Below are 19788 nucleotides of genomic sequence, written 5' to 3' on the forward strand. Positions count from 1 at the left end.
TGAAATGTCATGACTTTTAATGACATTAGTCAATTATGAAAACCAGTGTGATGTGTTAAATGTGTTCAAATTGCAAGTTAGGATAAAGGCTGCCTGGACCAGGAGGGGACGCCTGGTGACGGCAGGGCGTGGACTGGGCCCATTTACATGAACAAGGGTGATCTGCAGACCTTCAGTAACTAAGTTGATCAGTCACAGGAATGACAGATCAGTCAGAGTGGAGCAAGTCGTGCTGTCAGAATGTTGGATGGGTTCAGGAGAAGGATTGTGTCGCACCTGGGTTCACCTGGATTGAAACCAAAGAAAGTGTGTTATGTTCCTGCCTATTTTCATTCCAGCTCTTCAGAGCACTCCTCCTGTCCTTATAATTTCCTGTACTTCCCTTCACCTTTTACAATTGTCTCTGGTGGTGTGCTCTCATCCTACTTCCCTAACGCCTGGTCTCCTTTCAAAGGTTCCTTTTTGTAGCTTGATTGTTAACCCTTCGTCTTGAATGACACTTTGGATGAAATGATCTGCAAAAATGTATAAATGCATTAATCTTATGTGTAACAAGCCCAGCAGTAAGAGTGGATTATACGTTAAACTCGATTCCCGATGTATCGTTTGGAGAGAGTCTATGCTAAGATTTTTCTTAACGGTGACTGGAATGATGTAGTGTGGAGATGATTTTAGACATGCTCGAGGTAAAGCTGCCACCAGGAAATGACTCCAGGGTGGGGACACGGGTATTTGAAGTAAGATGTTAAATAGTTCTTGCTGAAGCAAATGAGGCAAGAGACTGGTTGAGGTCAGAGATGGTCAGCTGTGGTTCTGAAAGGAGGGAGACTGAAACAAAGTAAATCTGAACTTTGAACTATTTCATTTATATAAGTACAATTTTTTAAAATATCATTGAATTTCTCCAATGAAAATAGTGTATATATTTGTAGGTACAGTCAGCCTCATACATGTGACACCATTCCCCCAAAAAAAATTCTTGTGCAGCAGGTTGTGTCTTCACCAAACCAGAGCAATGGAACCTTCAGACACAGAAAAGACATAGACACAGTACACGTCACAGCATCTAGTTTCACATGGACCAACGATGCATCATGACACAGCAGTTACCATTAACAGTAAAGCTTACCTTCACAGAGCAGTAGAAACAATTAACAACTCTGAACACGTGCGGACACCTGACATTTGTCAGTGGATGGCTAGATGGAAGCTGTCTTGTGGTACACTAGTCACAGAACAAAGCGTAAGTAAGTAAGGTACTGACTTATTCAGCTTGGATAAAACAGGGTGAAATGCAAATGTTATAAATTCGGGTGTTAATTGACATTAATCAGCCTGCATTGAGAACACAACTCTCATAAGCACCTTGTAACTTCTTCAGTCAGGTTATGACGTGTGTAATGACGGTCTTAAATGATGTGTTAAGAAAAGGTTCATATTTATAAGGGATACTTGATTTCCGTAATGAAATGTGACTTCATTGTTCAGTGGGGATGGACTGGAGCATTTAGAATGTCCTCTGAAAATTAATTTTTACAAGGCTTGGACTGATCCTTGAGTAAAGGTAAAATCTGTCTGTTAGACAAGTTTGAAACCGTTGTTGTTGCATAATAAAGGCTCTGTACTGGATCAGGGCTGAATTTTAGACTTATGATTGGTGGAACTATGTTGTATTGGAAGTGAGCACAATTTTAAAAAGAAAAAAACAAGGGGACTATTATTGTATATATTTTGTTTCTATGTACAATGATTTGATTTGATGACGGTTGACTGATATGGTTTTCCATGCTGCACAAAAGGCAGCTTGACCAAAAAAGAATGACCAAAGGTGGATTTGGTCAATGCCTTTTAAAGCGTTTACCCTGATGAAGCAAATCCAGGCTGAGAAAGCTTGTGTAAGTTTTAATCCTCCTCTGTGGCAAATTTTAAACCCAGTGGGTCAGCTTTTATTGCCTGGTTGATCTAAAGACTACACCTTTTTAAACCTTTACTGGTTGTTGGTGTAGAAAACACACTACAATAAACGTCTTTGAAGCTTACCCTCAGGTTAGCACTACTTTACTACTAGGCCTCTGCAGAGCCTGGTTCTGGCAGTTGATGACGATCAATAAGTGGGAAAGATTAGTAATGTAAGAGGTGCAATTGTTACTATTACAAGTCAGCTTCTAATTACAGTGATCTAAATGAAAGAAATGTGTGTTTAGGCTACTGCATGATAAATGAGACTCAACTCCATCAGCAGATTCACTGTAAGGAACCGGACTTTCTGTTTGTGCGCTCCTGGGGGTACAGATGTCTTTCAAGTCTTTAGCAGTTCTTATTATTTATAATGACGTCTCAGTGTTGGGCACTGTGCCATCCTCTCCCATCTCCTTTACCACCGCCACCTCCTCCCCTACTTTTCCATTACCTCCCTCCTTTATCTCCTCTTCCCTGTCTGTCTCGGGCTCCACTGCACGTTTCAGCTCCTGCGTCTCTGCAGCCATCACGGCCATCTCCGCCTTAGACTCCAGGTTTTCCGATTTCTTGCTGATACACAGGAAGTTACCAATGGCCAAAACGAAGGCAGACAACACGACCTCGCAGCCAGCTAACAGGAAAATGTACATGTAGTTGTGTGTGGCATCCAAAAGGCGACCTGGTGGAGAGATAATTATCAGTCAGACTTGTTGGAAAGCATTAAGTGGACTTTATGCCAAGGTGACATATTTCAGGCATCCCTCAGGGAGGGTTGGAATCAGTCGGCTACGGAAAAGTAATGATGACTGGTTTGAAATGTTAATTATGGCATTGTCTTCTGCTATCTGTTGTGACATATCAGAAGTCTCACCAAGCCCATTTGCTCTGCTTCTTCATTCTTACTCATCATGACAAATGGTGATTGGTTGTTGTGCGTCATGTTTTGGCATGATGTCCTGACTCTGTGATTGTGTAATTGAATACTGGGATCACTTCACAAATACAGTAGAGCACCTTCACTTCACAGTCAAAGCATGAAGAAAACGACTGGAGGTGCATTTGTCAAATGGATTGCGAGGCACAGTAGACTGATCAATATTGTTAGGGACATCACAGAGACTCTCAGAGCTCATTAAACTTGACACGTTCTACATTCCACTGTCACAGTGACACAGTAATATGACCTAAAACTACCAACTCGTCATTGTTGACATGTTTCCTTATTATTAATGCCAACATTTGGGTTGGTTACAAATAAGAACAGCTGTGGAACGCATACACTCTAATCCTGATTGCGATTAATCCTGATTAATCAGATTCATATTTGAATCGTTTTATAGTGCAAAAATCCTGTCAGTTTTTGGTGTGAATCACAGTCACAATTTACACTTTATAACATCGGCCCCTGTATAAAAGGTTTGTGAACAACTTTTTTTGATTCACTTTCTTTTTCGTCTCAGGAAAGGAGGTCTCAGATTGGATCTAGTTTGCTGGGTCACATTATTCCATGTTGGACTAATTGTGTCAGCTTGTTGAGAATCCATTAAACATAGAGTTTGGATTTATGGCAGAATGACTGCTGGCTGACCATTCAAATTCTGTGTTTGAAAGCGTGCCCTCAAATCCTCACCTTTGGACCCTAAACACCCATTCATTGCACCTAAGTTAGTTCAATGCATCATTCCTCTGATGCTGTCTAAAACACTGTATGTCCAAAAGCTATTGTGAGGGTCAGCCTTGTGTGTGACAGATGTCAAAGGTCACATTGATTAGTCTCACGCCTCTAACCTGCTCCAGGAGGTCCCAGTAGCACAGCAATAGCTTCCATCAGCAGCACCAAGCCAATGGCACTGGAGAACTTCTCTGTCCCAACAATGGCCATGAGGACCTCGAACTGGAGCGCTCCCACCATGCCGTACGACATTCCAAAGAATATACAGAAGATCACCAGACCTGTGTAGTCAACCGCCTGCAAAGGGATGAACAAGATTGATGAATATTACGCAATCAGAGAAGGATGGAGCAGCGATCGTACACAAACTCCAGACAACATGGTTGACGTTGACATTTGTGGACTTAGCGGGACTGTCTCAGTCAGTCACCTTGACAAGCTCAGGAAAATCTGGAATATTAATGCAAAGGAAATGTTTCTTTTGTATACCAACATGAGGCTCTCAGTGAATATGTAGCTTGTGGATCCTGGCATTTTGTAGATTGTGAGCTGGGATACATATAATCTATGGCTCATTTGAAATTTGACAACATGGCTATTAAAAAGTTCTTAATATGTCTGAAAGAACTTTTAAAGGCTTTGACAAATCTATACATATATTCAGTATTCTTCTCATGTTACCTGTGAGCCTATTAGGTCGGTGATTCCATTGAAGAGCATAGAAAAGGCGAAGAGGTAGATACTTCGAGGTCGTACCCACTTTAGTCCTGCGACCATTCCTGCGATGGGACGAGCAAACATGTCCACGAACCCCAGTATGGTGAGCAACAGCGCCGACTGTGTGGCCTCATAGTGGAGGTTTTTAGCATAACTGACCACAAACACAGGAGGCACAAACAAGCCCAGTACCATAACAGAGGCTGCCAGGGTATAGATGACAAAACCCCTGTCCTTGAAGACACTGAAGTCCAACAGTTTCTTAGGCAGGGGCTTCTTCTCTGCCGCTGCAGCCTCCTCCTCAGCCTGTTCAAGTTTCTTAGGTGGCACCAGGGGCCTCATGAGTGCACCACAGGCACAGCAATTAAGTAGTATTCCCCCCAGTATGAGGAAGCCCCCCCTCCAGCCATAATGAAACTGGAGGACCTGTCCCAGTGGGGAGAGACAGCACAGCGCCACAGGGCTGCCTGCGGCTGCCAAGCCATTGGCTAGAGGTCGTCTCTCACTAAAGTATCGATTCAGCATTATGAGAGACGGCTGAAAGTTCAAAGCCAGACCCAGACCTGAAGACGGAGACAATGACAAAGAGAGACGGTGACTCAGCAAATGACTGAGATATAGTCTGCTTTTCTCGTGAGTGCAAGTATGGTATACTGGAACCTGTTATAACTCCAGTGCAGAAGTAAATGTGAATGATGCTGGTGGCAAATGAGGCAAGAATCATTCCCAGTGAGGCAAACAGCCCGCCGAGCATCATCACCGGTCGGCAGCCGAACCTGTTCACCATCACACTGCACAGTGGACCTGAAGGGACACAATCCAGTCATTAGCGACTCTTTACGTCTGCAGTTATTAGCCAATAGATCTGAACAGCATCTTTACCTGTGCCATACAGCATGGCTAGTAGTATTGACGAGATCCACGCAGTGTCACTGTAGCCGACATCAAACTCTCTGATCAGCTCTTTGAAGAAAACACTGACTGCTTTGGGAAAGGCATAGGAGAAGCCAGTGATAACGAAACATCCAAACAGAACTGCCCAACCCCAGCCTCCGTCTGGAGCCTTTACCCCGCTGGGCCCGTCATCCAGGGCTACTCCTCCCATGATGCTATCAGGATGTAACGTTGAAGTCAGGAGCTACAGAACCTGCAGTGAAAACAATGTTTAATTATGTTTATTCAAAATCAAAAAAGTGGTCAAGAAATACCAAATTGTCAGAAAAAACTTAAATAACAATTGCCACAAAAAGGCAAATGACTTCAAATGACTTGTGATTTGTGAATTGTTAAAACTTATATGTGAATTGTTAAAACATCAAATAGAAAAATAAAACACTTGTTCAATTTACTATCAAAACCAAAAGATTTCTCGAAGTAGAGTTTAAATATTAGATAATAACTCAGCACCATGGCTACAATTTTATCAACAGTTTTTTTTTTAAAATCTAAGCAAATATGTTGCTAAACCTTTGCTACAAAATATAGGGACATTTCTTTTTTAGATGTCATGACGACAGCTAGGAATAAACTAAGGGTGTGTGTTGATAGGGTAGCACATATTTATTTTGTCATATTTGGCTACAAGGCCAGACCGTGTAGATGTCGGAGCTTTTGTTTTAATCTAATTAAAGGCTGTGAGGAACACAGTGTGTGTGGCGCTGCAACGACCATGGAGTGTCTGCCAGTGAGGGGCATAGATATGAGAACACTGTGTTCACATGATGATTTACTCCTGCCCACTCCTTTCTATAACATGAGACATCATTTTGTGTGATTTAAGAAATGTTTACTTGTTTAGGCTAACTGTTAGCATTTATGTTGTTTTATTTGGGATATTTTGCTATGTTTATGATAATATTGAGCGATTAATGCAGTTTTTAAGAATTATTTTGACTTAAAACTAGACTCATAACTAAGGTTGAGGTGATCTTTTAGCTAATTGTTAGTTTGTTTTAACAGATTTTAGTCTCTTGGCTATATTGTTTCGAATCTTATGGTTATTTTGATCCCTACTTTCTGTTATATTTTCCTAATGTAATGCTGTTTCTGCTTCATTCTCTGAACATAATTAAGGTTCATTCTGGTCTTTCTCCTAATGCCATTTTCCTAGCATTTTTAGGCTTAATATATTGTATCAAAACTATTTTATTTTCAGTGGAAATTTAATTATGTTTTTCTTTATGTCCGGCTAAAATGTCCAGTTGTAAAATGTCCAGTTGTAATGTAATGGTTGTTACATGAACTGACCAACATGAACTACTTGAAAAGACTGTTGTGCTATCTAGCAGCCTATCACATCTTATTGTGTAGTTCATCAAGATTGACGAGGAGCTAACTCCCATTTCTGGCGTCAGGGCCGTTTGGTGATCATGACAGACTGTACCAGGGGCTAATGTCAAGGCATGTGACTTTATGAGGCCCCAGTGACATTGCTCTTTCTTACATGCAAGCTTTATTTACAGTGGGCAGTCGTTCACCTGCACACGTCCTCCACCCCTTAATTTCAACCTGTTCTCCAGATGCCAACAAGTTTCCCATTCTTTCTCAGTCACCCGATTCTATTCTGTCCTTGATTTTCCCACTCACCCACACCTGTCACTTCACAGTGTGACCCATGCAACATTCTGCAATGGGCCCTTGTTACCAGCCACTCTGAAATAAAACTCTGTATACACACACACTCACTCACACACGTCTCTCCTTTCTGTTATGCCGATGAAAGGCAGTTGGAACTCGGCCATCATTGTGTTGTTTTAAGAGGCTGTAATCCTTTCAGGAACAGCTTGTAGGATCCACAAAACTATTTCATAAAATGCTGTTTATTCAGCATATTATAAGGCTTAGTGATACTGTATCTACCATGAAGTATTTCTCACTACCGCTCTATTTAATTCATTAAAAATGAATTGACTTTGTTGTTATTCATATAACACATTTTTAGGCTAGTTCTGGGCTATCATTGTCCTGAACTTTTGGCTATTTTTTCTTTTGCAGTAAATTTCTGACGTACCTAGCAAAGTATTTGTAGCTAATGATAGCATATTTTTTTATCTAAATTTCAGTCAACTAGATTTAATCTGTATTCCCTAAACATGTATGGATTGTTGTTATTTTTATTGAAAATTACTTAATGTTTTACTTTTTTTGTTTTAAATTAGACTTAAAAAAGGGGGACTTAAAGATTTAATAGGAGAAATTTTAGGGATTTTTCAAGGGCATCACACACTGGAATGTCCTTAATGTGGTCTTATTACTTTGATGACTGAATGTAAATTATTAACTTTTATGAAATGTATGTGTCAGGGTTGGGGTTAAGAATGGCCATAACATGCTGTGTGGAGCTCATCCACTAATCTACATAAAACCCTGCTATTGATCTTTGGTAAAAAAAAATAAAAAAAAAAAAAAAACAAAGCCCAAGTTGCCTGAGGGCCATGTCATCAGTGGGCGATTGCAACCTGCCATTGGTGGACAAAGGTCTAATTATAGAAGCATTGTGTGAATGTGACTGTGAGGTTGAAGTGATATGTGTTTTATATTTACCCAGCAGGGCTGCAATGTAAAAATCAGATAGATTCTTACATAGAGATGTTCCATACAGTTCTATTTTTATGTAAATAATATAGATTTTAACACACTTTACATACACAAATGTATATCAGTCTCCTAATTCAGGTGTGTCCACAATTCATTTTTCAAGTTGAATCTCCTTACCTTATTCTTTAAATATAAGCACATCGTTAGATGGCACTACATACATATATAAAGGTTTGGGGGGGGTGGGGGGGATTCTGCTACCGACACTGAACTTAGTTTGTGGCAGTATTCTGAAGGTAATCTTTTTGACCTTGCCCTTTTTTGCGTGTGTGTGGTTTTATTGGGAAACAGGAAGTAACTCAGCAGCACGTGGTTTTCAGAGGAAAATAAGTTAGTTAGTCTTCAGTTCTGGTGATTTGGCCACAGTAGCACTACTATTCAACATGTAAAAACATGAATTGACCTGTTAGACTTTTACGTATCCTAGGAGACGGGGATGTGGCCGCGGTGGATGAAGAGAGCGCACGTTCACCAGCACGTACACACAGAGTGGACCAGATCTGCGTCACATCCTTTACACCACGCACAGCCTCCTAACTTTCACAGCATCACATAAAGCCTCTTGTTATCTGATACTGTGAATAAGTACACAGAAGATTTAATTATATTATATAAATAGTTGCGTTGTTACGACTGAGTATTTTAACGGAGGACAGTAACGCGCCTGTTCCCCATGCAATAATTACTCCACTCTGTAAAATAAACATTCCGTACCGCAGGTACCAAAGAGAACTGACATCTGCTTGTTTGTCCACTGTCATGTCTTCACTAGGTAAAAATAGCCTGTTCCTGCAGGCGTTGTGGTACTGATAACGATGTACATCCGAGGGACAGATGTGGATCCCGGTGCCTGCGTGCAGACAGACGCCGGTGTCGACGTGACGATCGAGATGTAATTCCACTGCATTCACTTTCACCAACACAGCGATAATAGCGATAAAAACCAATCTATATATAAAAAAAGGCTATAAATAATCATTATAATAATATCATTATAGAGCAGTGGAGACTGAGCATCACTAACACTACTACTGACGCGACGTTTGTCACCTGTTACTCTGGTTCACCAGACCACGAAGATCAGACAGGAATTATAAATGATCGGGGTTAATTAACCATACTGACAATTGAAAGGAAAAAAAAGAGACTGTACCTGTTGCGCTGCTCTCGTCCACTCTGAGGGGCGCTTTTTGCGTGTGCGCGCTTCCCACAGCGCCTTATAATGCTGTGGAGGGGGGCGGGGGGAGGCAGCATAAAAACTGTAGTAGAGCATATAGTATTTCTTCACCTGAATCTAAAGTCCACATTCAACTGAATAACAATTAATCGACTATGACTGTACTACACGGTACTATTCTAACCTTGTGCTTACAGTATCTATTCGATGCCTGTGTTCTGCCCAGTGCTGCATGTTGTTATACTATACTATGTTATTATTATTGTTATAGCTTGTTACACTACACTGTACTATTTGTGCCATACTTTATTAACCTGTATCATACCAAACGCTGCAGCAGTATGCAAAACAAAACTATGCTAAACCATGCTAAACTGTACTAGGCTATGACGTACTTTAGAGCAGATATGCAATAACTATATAATATATTATGGGATGTATGTTGTATAGTAGTGAAAGATGATGACTATATCATACTACACTACATTTAGTAAACTTATAAAAATAAAATACGTAAAAAATACTACTACTACTTCAATAATAAAAACAACAACAACAACAATAATCGATTTTTATCATTTGCAGTGCCTGGTCTGCGCTCTTCGTGGGTTGATGTTGTGCTGCTTGTTGCTGCCGTTAGAGGGCGTTTGTGGCGTCTCAAAAAGAAAGAAAGAACCAATAAGTAAAGAAGAAAATGTTACGTTTGTTGCAGGTGAGCTAACCTGTCATGGGGCAGTGTCTTCTATTAATCCACCTGGCCCTGTAACACTGCACGGCACCACACTGTATTTGCAAACCTTTTGAAAGGTAGGGAATGTGTTTTCCTTTCATACCCTGCTTCATTTATTAAGTAGCTTCACAAAGCGCACGCACTTCCAGGTCTCATTAGAAAAGTGTCACGTCCACTAAAAGCCACTCTTCTTATCCATGGTAGGCGTATTGTCAGCGGGCTCTCTGAAGTCACTGATGCTTGGACCTGAACAAACATCCTTTTCATGGTGCATTCACCAAGTCACCGATCTTTATCAGTGATGATTATGTGACTCTTCCCGTGTACCCGACATCTGTGTGCTGACTGCTGTCGAATCAGTCGCCACAAAAAGGTTCTCGGTGTGCATCATGAAAGAAGAAATTTCAATGGAGTCCTCCCTCAGTTATCAAAGAGTAGGGAATGACTCTGACCCAGCTGCGGCCGATTCACTGTTGGCAGGATATGGAACCATTGTTTGTTTTTTTTTAGATCACAGAATTCGGGGAACGGTTTGTCCGACGTACCGGCTACTATAGCAGCGGGACGCTAAAGGAAGCAACAGTATGTTTAAAACTTCAACTTCAGCTCGTAAAATGATGTCAATATAAACTATCTATTATTTTCGACATGTTTTATACTTAATTTAAGTAGATATTTGCTACAATCCATTGCTCGATATCGAGCTTCGTTAGTAAAGATTAATTCGCCCGCAAGAACATTCCAGAAGAAAAACTGATTCCTGGCTGCATTAACGGATGATTTCCGCCTAAATATGAGATGCACCAGAAAATATTTGTGATGTGCTCAAAACGTAGGCAATTTTAAAATATTTTTTTAATCTGAAACTGGTGTGTTCAAAGTATAGCCCGGTATCCAAAACACATTTTCGGATCCCTAATTTAATGTCTATAATCTATGATCATTATGTAAAACCAATTGGCCAGCAACATTTTATTTCCCATCTTGAGGTATTCAGCTGTGATCGCAATGCTGTCTGTTTTTACATTAATAGTTTTATTAGGAGTTATATTGTAATTGTATTTAATATTTCGGTAATTCTCTCATAATCAAAAACAAATACATTTCTATGGACACTATGGAAATGTCAGAGTATTTCTATGACACATGAATGGATGTGCTCTCCAAATACTGTTATGTTTAATGTTTAATTTAGAAAATAAATAAGTGTAATCTTTCAGGAAAAACACTATCCAGTGTAAACTAACTTGTTCCTCAGCTTGTGGGGTTTAAGCCCTTAAATCAGAGGAAACTGTGCAAAAACAAATGTTTATCAAACCCTGATGTGTGTTTTCCTTGGATCTCACCAAGAAAGACTTCAAAAGTCTTCCATCTTTCCCACATGGGGCTCATCTATTAACTCCCTACGTCTTGTGCGAATGTTGTGATAAAGAAGCCAATGTTCACTGGCCAGACTGGTTCTTTTCAGCCTTGTTCTGCTGCAGAACAAGAGTCATTCCGTCTCTGCTCACCACAGCTCTTTTCTTTTGAAATAATCAGCCTGTACAGTATTGGACCAGGACCAGTTTTGGTTTTAAAGTGATAGTGCCAGTAATACTGAAACAGACACTCATTTTAAAGTAATAGGACTTATATAAACACAAAGAAATGCATAGTAATTATTATTTATTTTGTATTTAATTTTCACTTGACTGTGTGTAAATCTCTCAAATATAAGTGCACATTTACAGTGAAATACAGCACAGTGTGTAGTAGTGTGTGATAATGATGATTGTGGCTGATATGCAAATCCCAGGACCAGAATGCACTCAGACAGGAACAATGGACTGGAACTGGAAGCCCAGCTTGCAGATAAAGAGAGAGAGTGGAAGGAGCTCCAGGCTGCAAGGCTTCATCAGTTGGAGAGTTCCCTCAAACAAGCCCAGGAGGAGTGTTCCTCACTCAGGTATACATCAGAGAACTAGTGGATGTGGAGTTCCAGCTAGAAAGTGTAATATTATACATTCTAGCAGGCAGTCGTTTCCATCTGGTCCCTATGTAGGAAGTAAATACAGTGAAACTGAAATCTTTGGCAAAGATGTTATTTAAATAAACCCACAAAGTAGATGAAAGATGCCTTCCAGAAGCACAAACTTTTTCTATTTAGATGAATATTTTTTGTAATATTTTTTCCTTGTTTAAAAATTACCATTCTAATGAAGCTGCTTTGAACTGGGGGAATAAAGGAATTTCTAGAAACTTCCATCTGGTTTAATTGGCTTTCGAAGATTTAATTTCTTTAAAGTCATGCACAAAGTGTTTGGGGAGGAAGGTCATCTCTAGAGAGTGAGTACAGAGCTATTGCAAGGAGTAGGGAGCTTGTGAAAGAATATAAATTTCAGTTTACTTTTGTTTTTTGTCACTGTGTAATGTTAATGCAATTTAATTGAGATTCGAACCAAATTGGTCGATATGGTTGGGACAGGGTCTGGGGCACTATGCACCAACATAAAACTGAAATGTTTTTGTCTGTTTGAAGTCCGTTTGTGTGTTTGTAGCATGTAAGGGGCTGATCATGTTTGGTTTTTTAATTAATTCTAACAATAAGTACATGTAGTCTTCCGTTCCTCTGTAAAATGGTTGGGTTTAACTTCAAGGCCACTGACATTTTTATAAGAGAAGCCTTTAAGTGCATTGAGTTACCACAAAGTGCAAAGATTCCGAGATTTAAGAGTCAGCAGCTGACATTTCTTGACCTCGATTAAAGTCCTAATGGTTCTGGCACTGTAAATCCATGGGCCTAACACCTGAACTCCGCAGTGATTCTGGTATTACAGTTCATTACTCTAGGCTTTAGGTTCGAGTCCACTAGCTGCCAAGTTACCACTGAGGTGCTCTGAGCATGGCACCGTCCCCACACACTGAGCTGCCCACTGTTGACTTTGGTGATGGGTTAAAAGCAGAGGTCACATTTGGTTGTGTGCAGTGTCACAATGACAGGTAGTCCACTTTCCTCCCTTTCCTTATTCCCTTTCCCAAAAACTGCAAGTATGACATGAAACTAACTTGAACATTTGAACTCTCTTTTCACTCTGTGTTGGGCAATGTTACAACAGTCACCTACCTGTTATGGTATCTATCAGCTGTAGATAGCTTTTGGTTGTGTTTGAACAGGTTTTGAAATGTGTTTCCAAACCAACACACTATGGCTCAAGAGCAAGGTTTTCAAAAGAAGCAAGAAAGTAATTTCCTAACAGACATGCTGCTGTTGAAATATTTAAAGGGTGGTTTTCAATAACTTTGAGAAGCACAAACTGAACTCTCTTAGCTTCTATTGTATTGTGAAATAAAACTATCTGCTTTAAAAGATACATCATTTGTCAGGGGCAGAGAGTTGGGCAGGGTGTGTGAAATTCTCAGACAATATCCTTGACATTTGAAGAGTGGTTTATATTTGTCTTCTTTGGGCCTAGATTGTAATTGTTCTTACTTTTCTCGTTTGTCAGAGAGCAGAACCAGCTACTGGAGAAAAGGTTCCAGTTAAATCTGACAGTTCTGGACAATCAAGGCAAAGAGTTGGAAAAATATGATGTCATGACGGCAAAGGCTCTGGCATCGGAGCAGAAAAGGTCAAATGTTTTGTGGTTTCAGATGATGTTTCTGGTGCACACATCAGTCAGACCATGTGGAACATAAATGAACTAAACCAAATATAAAAAGTGGTGCATGTCATTGTACTGCACATCAGATGACAAATTCACAAGAAACTACCTTCATCTGGATTGTACAACTGCACATTAAAACACTTCTGCCTTTATCAAAGTGAGGCTGAAATGACAGAATATGTTAATATAAGTCAAGGATGGTAAGTAACAATTTTGTCATGTTGACTAGTAGTGTTCACATTATTTTTGACAGTTTATAATACTGTATTCCTCTGATTAATGTAACCATAGGAACAGATTCAATTCCACAGGGCAGTGACCTTTTCAATCAGTCAACACTGAAATATTGCTGCCATTTACAGGCAAGAGGAGTTAAACCAGCTCCATGCGCACATCGTCAGGCTGGAGGAGCAGAGAGACAGGGAGGCCAGGGAGAGGAGGAAGGAGCAGAGTGAAAGTCTGAATGCTGCCACTCAACACAGACTGCAGATGGACAGACTAAAGCGGTGAGCTGAGTGAGAGAAAGTGACAGACTTTAGTAATTATTGTTTGGGTCAGATTAGAATAAGAACAGGGATTATAGGTATGTATAAGTTTGTAAATGTTAAGAGTTGGGGGGCCAAGGGAATGCTTTATGATGGAGTTAACTGCTCTTGAAACAGCATCCAATGTGTATCTGTGTGTGTGTTTGCTGGTCTGTGCGGTTATGTGTGCGAATGGCAGCTTTGCAGATGATGAACTTCAACAGCGTACAGCAGACTTTGAGAGAATAATATCGGAATTGCAGCGTAAAATACAAGAACTAGAGGGAGAGATGATCTCACAGCGACAGGTGGGGATCCAACAACACACACAGGCGCCCATGTCACACAAACATATTGATGAATGATGTCTGACACACAGGAGATTACGGCAACGTACGATCGAGAGCTCAGGCAGCGAGAGCATGAGTTCAACCTGAAGTCGGACGAGATGTGTGCCGTAGTGCTGTCTCACAATCTCAAGGTGAGGTGAAGGTGAAGGTGGGGCACTTTGACTTTCTGATGTGTCATAGTCATCGTCTGGTCTCCTGTGTAGGTAAATCTTCTGTGCAGCGAGACCGAAGCCCACCGCCAGGCTCAGATGAAGGCTGCAGAAGCTCTCAAAGCATCCGAGGAGTTCAGTGAACGTCTGAAAACCAGGCTGCAGCAAAAGGACCAGGAGATTGAGAACATCACTGCTGTCAAGGACCAAAGGTCAGCACCAGACTGGACTACACTGGAACATGTTGTCTGGGAGTAGGTGTAGTCACTAACTAAAAGCTTTTCTGTCCTAGGATAAAAGAGCTGAAGGAGGAGGTGGAACAGATGGAGACTAAAGTGAAGGAGACAAATGAGGAAAACACAAATAAGTGAGTCATGATAACAGGAAGTCCTCAGATGGTCATACAAATCTACTCACTGTGCAAATTGTCAGACTGTTGTGATTTTTTTTTTCTGTCAAGATATGAGAGTTTAATCCAGACTCTGAAGGAGTGTGATGCACGACTGGAAACTCAGTGTCAGACTCACTCAAAGCAGCTGCAGAAGAATGAGAAACGCATCAGTAAACTACAGGGGAGAATAAAGGTCACGGCTGCACAGCTGCACTCCATTCAGACAGAGCAGCAAGGGGCGCTGCAGCAGAAAGAGAAGACGATAAAGAAGTGAGAAGAAGAGTGGTTAAAAAAAATGACAAGCCAAACATGTTCATTATAACTTCATTACTTAAAACTGTTGTTTAACTGTTTTCCTCTGTGTGTTGAAAAGGCTGTGCAATGAGATAGAAACAATCCGCACAGGCTGGGACGAGTGTGTGAGAAATGCCTCCTGTCAGATGGTTGCCAAGGATAGTGAGATGATCACCCTGCAGGACAGAGAATCCAAAGCGAGGGTTGATTTGGAGAGGAGCAGGGAAGAGGTCGAGAGGTCAGGAGAAAAATAATCAAACCTCATGCACTTACTGTAAACCCTTATTTATTAAGCAAAAAAATGGGGCTGTAATTTGACATATCTGGTCATCGTACTTTAAGACAGTGGTTCTTAATTATTTTCTGTCATGCCCCTGCTTGGGGACTGAAATGTTTTCACCACCCCATCCCCCACCCACACCCCCGCACATTGAAATACTATTGAAAACCTGATAACATGTATATTTTTATCTGTGCAAACCACTGTATGACTTGCTGCCATCTAGTGACTGGAGGCTTGTTATCATTCAATCATTACAGCAGTGGTACATTTACAGTAAGTCCAGGGTGCCATATTGCATTGGAAGCCCCTCAGTACAAGAAGTACTGCTTTGAGACTTAAAAAAAATGTTTTTCCCTTTTTCCAAGGTACAAGCAGCAGCTGTGTGAAGGTTTACAGAGAGAAAAGGCATTGGAGCAGAAAAGAGTCCAGGTGGAACTGGAGTGGCAGAGACAGTGTGAAGATGTGAAGGCTAAAATCTACCTAGACAATGAGAAGCTAATACAGGAGTTGACACAGGCCAGAGATCAGGTGGGGTTCTAACACTCTATATGATTCATTAATTAATTAGAATATAAATGTGACAATTTTATGAATCGAGATTATACTTTCACACGAGTAATTGTTTTTTTCATCCCGTTTGTGGCAGTTGATGTTGAATCAGTAGAATTTCTGTCACAATTAATTCATGTAGTTTCATGTCTTTGTCAGGCAAAGGCAGAGCAGAGGGAGAAAGAACAAGAGCTGCAGGACATGAATGTCTTACTGCAGTCTGTCCAAATGGAGAGAGACCAGGCAGTCAAGGTGAGAATCCACATTTCCAGCACTACAATAAATCGCTAAAAACTCTTTTAGCATTCCGGTATGTTTTTTACCTCGTGTATACAAACAAAACTTGTATAAACAAGTTTAAAGATGTTTTAAGTATTTTGACATCTGTCACTCATTGTGTGCTGGATATAGTGCACATAATCCAACTGTTACCATGTGCCCGTCCTGTGACTATTTTGTTTTTGGCCTTGACTTTTGTATGACCTGAAAGCTATGATGGCCTTTGTGTTTGGCCTTCTGCTCATCAGACTGTAAGGGTAAAGACACACCAGGGAGCTGATGGGTCCGTTGCTACTGTTAGCTGGTGGCTCTGTGACAGAACAAAGTAGGCTGAAATGTTGGCTTCATGTCAGTTCAAGTTAAATAATGAAAAAAATGTGACACACAGGGCACTACACCAAATGCTGATCCTCTGGCATCAGAGCAGATCCGTCACATGCAGGAGCAGAACAGCGTCCTGCGAGCCGTGGTGGCTCAGATGAGGCAGGATATGGAGCACCTCGGTCACCCCACAGTCCAGACGGAGGTGCAGCATCCAGGAACGCTCGATGCCATGTCCACCAAAGGTGGAGCTGACGCACAGCACGCTCCTTACCTACCAGCTTTACCCACCCAACCTGCTGCTGTCTCCTCCAATGTCTCCCACGCAGGTGTGGACAGTGCTTTTGTTCATTTTGTGTGAGAATATTGGGTTTTAAACATATATGGTTAATTTTTCTACACAAGGTCAGCTTTTTAGACAGACTATTCTATTATATTAATAGATATTGCATTCTGGTCTAGACTAGATGTCAATACCAATTACATTTTGCATCAACTTTAAAATGTTTAATTTTTTTATTTATTATTAATTAGTCTTCTAAGAATGGGGGAAAATGAATTGTAGAGTATTTATATTAAAGAAAAACTACTTTTTAAAATGATCTGGGATTATGGTGTTGAACATGAACACAGTGAAATAGGTGGTCCCCAGCTAATTTGAGTTTGAGACCCCTGATCTAGAAACTCCCTGGTTTTATCTTTGGCTTATGTTTAGCTGGCTTTTGGTTTTTTTAGCGGTGTTCATGGCACAATATTTCTTTCATGGCCATCAACACACCGAGTGCTGTTGGTTGTGAATGAAAAAGCTTGAACTGACACCTTGTTCTCAGTTCACTGTGCCAACATTTACTGAATATCATACTTGAAGAGCTGATCATAGGGTTCACCTTGGAGGCCAGCCATTGTTGGAGGCAGGGGCCCAGCATGCTTTGCACTATCATAAATTCACAACTGTACAAGGCTGTTGACTGTCATAAACCTGGCATAAAGTGTGTTTCCTGTGAAAATTCATTTAATGATTTTATTTTTTTATTTTTTTTAGTAAATTCATTAAAAAGTGTATCAGTGACAGAGCAGCCCAGCAAAGATCTCCATCCAGAAGCTGCCGTTGCTAATATCATGGACAAGGTAGGAAAAGAAGGAAATAAACTGGTTTAGGTTATGTTTGGTTAATCCAAATGTCTGCAAATATATTTAGAGCATAATGCATGTTTTACTATAGTCCACAAATATTCTCTCCCACAACGTATTCCAAGTCGAGTTAACCATGGCTTGGATGAAGTTCATTATAAGGTGGTGTTATAACCTTCAGATGCCAACATTCATCTTATTTTCCCTCCAGAATGCGCTCTTACATGAATGCGCTCTTACATCAGCTGCGAGAGGAGAACACATTTCTACGACAGCAGCTGTCCACAGGTCTTTTTGAAAATGTCCACGGCACAAAAGACAACAATTACCCTGGGTTGCGTAAGAGGCTGAAACAGGCAGCTTCCTGTATCGTCCGTCTGAGCAAAGACAAGCAGCATCTGATAGAGCTGGGGAACCGACTGAGGGCCCAAATCACCACAACTGGACAACAAGGTAAAAATAAGAGGGGAAACGAGCAGTACCTCTGCAAAAGTCAAGTCGAGTTTGATGCTGTGGATTTGGCAGATCTTGCAGATTTAGAATCTGAACATTAAGATTTCAGTACATAAACTTCTTTCTTAAAGTAACTACACTGCCAGAGCCAGAGAAGGAGACCTCCACAGAGAAACAAGGAGAGCAGCATGACCGTGTGTCTGACCGTCTGTCTGCTCTGGAGCAGCTTCAGTACCAGCTCACTACACAGGTAAGGGAGTTAATTTAGCTGGTCTTTAAGTATTTTTTACACTTAACTAAACCAGAGGCAGCATATTGTACCTGAGGTGTGTAAAAATGTATAATTGATATACTGTATTTATAAAGGGTTACTGTGCCCTGTTTTAGTCCATTAATTAATTTTTAGAGAACATACTGGCATTAGTCACAAAGGCTGATAAAAATGGAAAAAATAAATTAAATTAGAATAATTTAGAAATTCATTGTTAAATACTGCTGGCCTCAGGGCAACAGTGTTGTTGTGTGAATGTGTCCTACACATGGCGAACACGTCCCACTTTACTAACAAGCTGACACCTTTCAAGAGATCCTCTATGTAGCATGATTGTTAATCCTGCTCTTCTAAATCGCTTTGTTCTACTAAACGTGTAAATGTGTGAATGAAGCCTAAGGTGGAACAACTTTGTGCAATACCAGCCTTCACCACCAGATGACAGGCTAGCTCTATCTTAATGTGCCTGTGCTATCAGGAGCTGCAGTACACGCTTAGACAGACGGATGCAAAACAGATTCTTTCTGGAACCAACAAACAAGACCCGGCAATAAATGGTTCCACAGAAAACCCGTGGAACGAGGTTCGAAGAACCACACACACCGCGGAGGTAAGAACATAGTTTTTAAAACTTTGTTAACTAATGAGCGACAACAGCAGGGGTTCACAATTTACTCCGAAACCTTAATAGTTAACTGTTAAAATGAGTTATTTTTGGGGCAGCAAAAAATCATTGTTCCAGTGACAGACAGATACAGAGTAATATTGAATTATTATTATAACTTTTAAAACCCTGTAAGATGCCGTCCTTGTATTCTTTACTCTTTTGACTTGTTTCTAGTTATTTTAGCTAACCTCTTAACTTTAAATACTATATCCTCTCTTAACTGTGTCGCCATATTTTTGTTATTATATAGTATTTTGGCAGATTTGTTCATACATTTATTATTTCTCTATATTCCAAGTCAAATTATCCTGGTCCTAGTCTAAGGTCCATTTTAGTTTGCTTTTATCAAAGTTTAGAACACCTGGAAGAAAAATAATTGACTCCTCACTTCTTCGTCCGTAGGGCCACAGGAACAAGGAAAACTGTGCCTTGCCCAGCCAATCACAAGGCTCATTGGAAACAGGGCCTCAGCTCCACACAAACACCTCCAAGTTACAGTTTTCATCGCTGGAATCACTGCATTCTCTAAAGGAGCTGTGGGCAACACTTGACTGTGCAAAGAGTTCCTCTTCATTCTCAGAAGGTGACAATTCTTTGCTGCTATTAGAAAAGATTGTATTATTTGGTACA

At 40.6% G+C, this 19788-nt stretch overlaps 2 protein-coding genes across 10 annotated transcripts in view; one reads left to right on the top strand and one right to left on the bottom strand.

Moving 5' to 3' along the window:
- Positions 1–151: 151 nt before the first annotated feature.
- On the bottom strand, positions 152–9665 carry slc16a3b (solute carrier family 16 member 3b). Of its 5 annotated transcripts, none has more exons than XR_003050248.1 (8): positions 9099–9664; positions 5231–5495; positions 5009–5152; positions 4313–4911; positions 3748–3928; positions 2411–2638; positions 1130–1225; positions 152–1022 (listed from the first exon to the last, which is right to left on the bottom strand). XR_003050248.1 is itself a non-coding variant. In XM_025057344.1 (8 exons), the coding sequence occupies exons 2-7, from the start codon at positions 5451–5453 to the stop codon at positions 418–420; spliced, it is 1473 nt and encodes a 490-aa protein (XP_024913112.1). In that variant the 5' UTR covers positions 5454–5495; positions 9099–9665; the 3' UTR covers positions 152–286; positions 389–417. The 5 variants fall into 5 exon arrangements, 4 of the variants coding, with proteins under 4 accessions (XP_024913112.1, XP_024913110.1, XP_024913114.1 ...); XM_025057344.1 differs by lacking the exon at positions 1130–1225 and having other exon boundaries at positions 152–286; positions 389–515; positions 9099–9665; XM_025057342.1 differs by lacking the exon at positions 1130–1225 and having other exon boundaries at positions 152–515; positions 9099–9665.
- Positions 8150–19788, top strand: part of ccdc57 (coiled-coil domain containing 57) — a 12728-nt gene continuing 1089 nt past the window's right edge. The window contains exons 1-19 of one of the 5 annotated variants that reach the window (XM_025057339.1): positions 8150–8837; positions 9708–9929; positions 11648–11797; positions 13338–13460; positions 13859–14002; positions 14220–14328; positions 14400–14501; positions 14574–14731; positions 14812–14886; positions 14980–15180; positions 15284–15442; positions 15853–16015; positions 16196–16288; positions 16704–16965; positions 17679–17764; positions 17995–18220; positions 18352–18470; positions 18970–19101; positions 19561–19741. In XM_025057339.1, the coding sequence (XP_024913107.1) occupies positions 11655–11797; positions 13338–13460; positions 13859–14002; positions 14220–14328; positions 14400–14501; positions 14574–14731; positions 14812–14886; positions 14980–15180; positions 15284–15442; positions 15853–16015; positions 16196–16288; positions 16704–16965; positions 17679–17764; positions 17995–18220; positions 18352–18470; positions 18970–19101; positions 19561–19741 (2476 nt within the window). In that variant the 5' untranslated portion in view covers positions 8150–8837; positions 9708–9929; positions 11648–11654. The other 4 variants (XM_017034411.2, XM_025057341.1, XM_025057340.1 and 1 more) reach the window with 4 other exon arrangements.

The sequence above is a fragment of the Cynoglossus semilaevis genome, chromosome 8 (genome assembly GCF_000523025.1).
Source record: "Cynoglossus semilaevis isolate Cse_v1.0 chromosome 8, Cse_v1.0, whole genome shotgun sequence".
NCBI classification, from domain to species: domain Eukaryota; kingdom Metazoa; phylum Chordata; class Actinopteri; order Pleuronectiformes; family Cynoglossidae; genus Cynoglossus; species Cynoglossus semilaevis.

Bases quoted from the DNA above. Each gene is read 5' to 3' on its own strand.
- slc16a3b (XM_025057344.1), bottom strand. From the start codon at position 5,453: ATGGGAGGAGTAGCCCTGGATGACGGGCCCAGCGGGGTAAAGGCTCCA. The intron at 4,912-5,008 runs GTTCCAGTATAC...CTCCGTCTTCAG, and splicing joins CTGCACTGGAGTTATAACAG to GTCTGGGTCTGGCTTTGAAC. The intron at 3,929-4,312 runs GTAACATGAGAA...ATCCCTTTGCAG, and splicing joins CCGACCTAATAGGCTCACAG to GCGGTTGACTACACAGGTCT.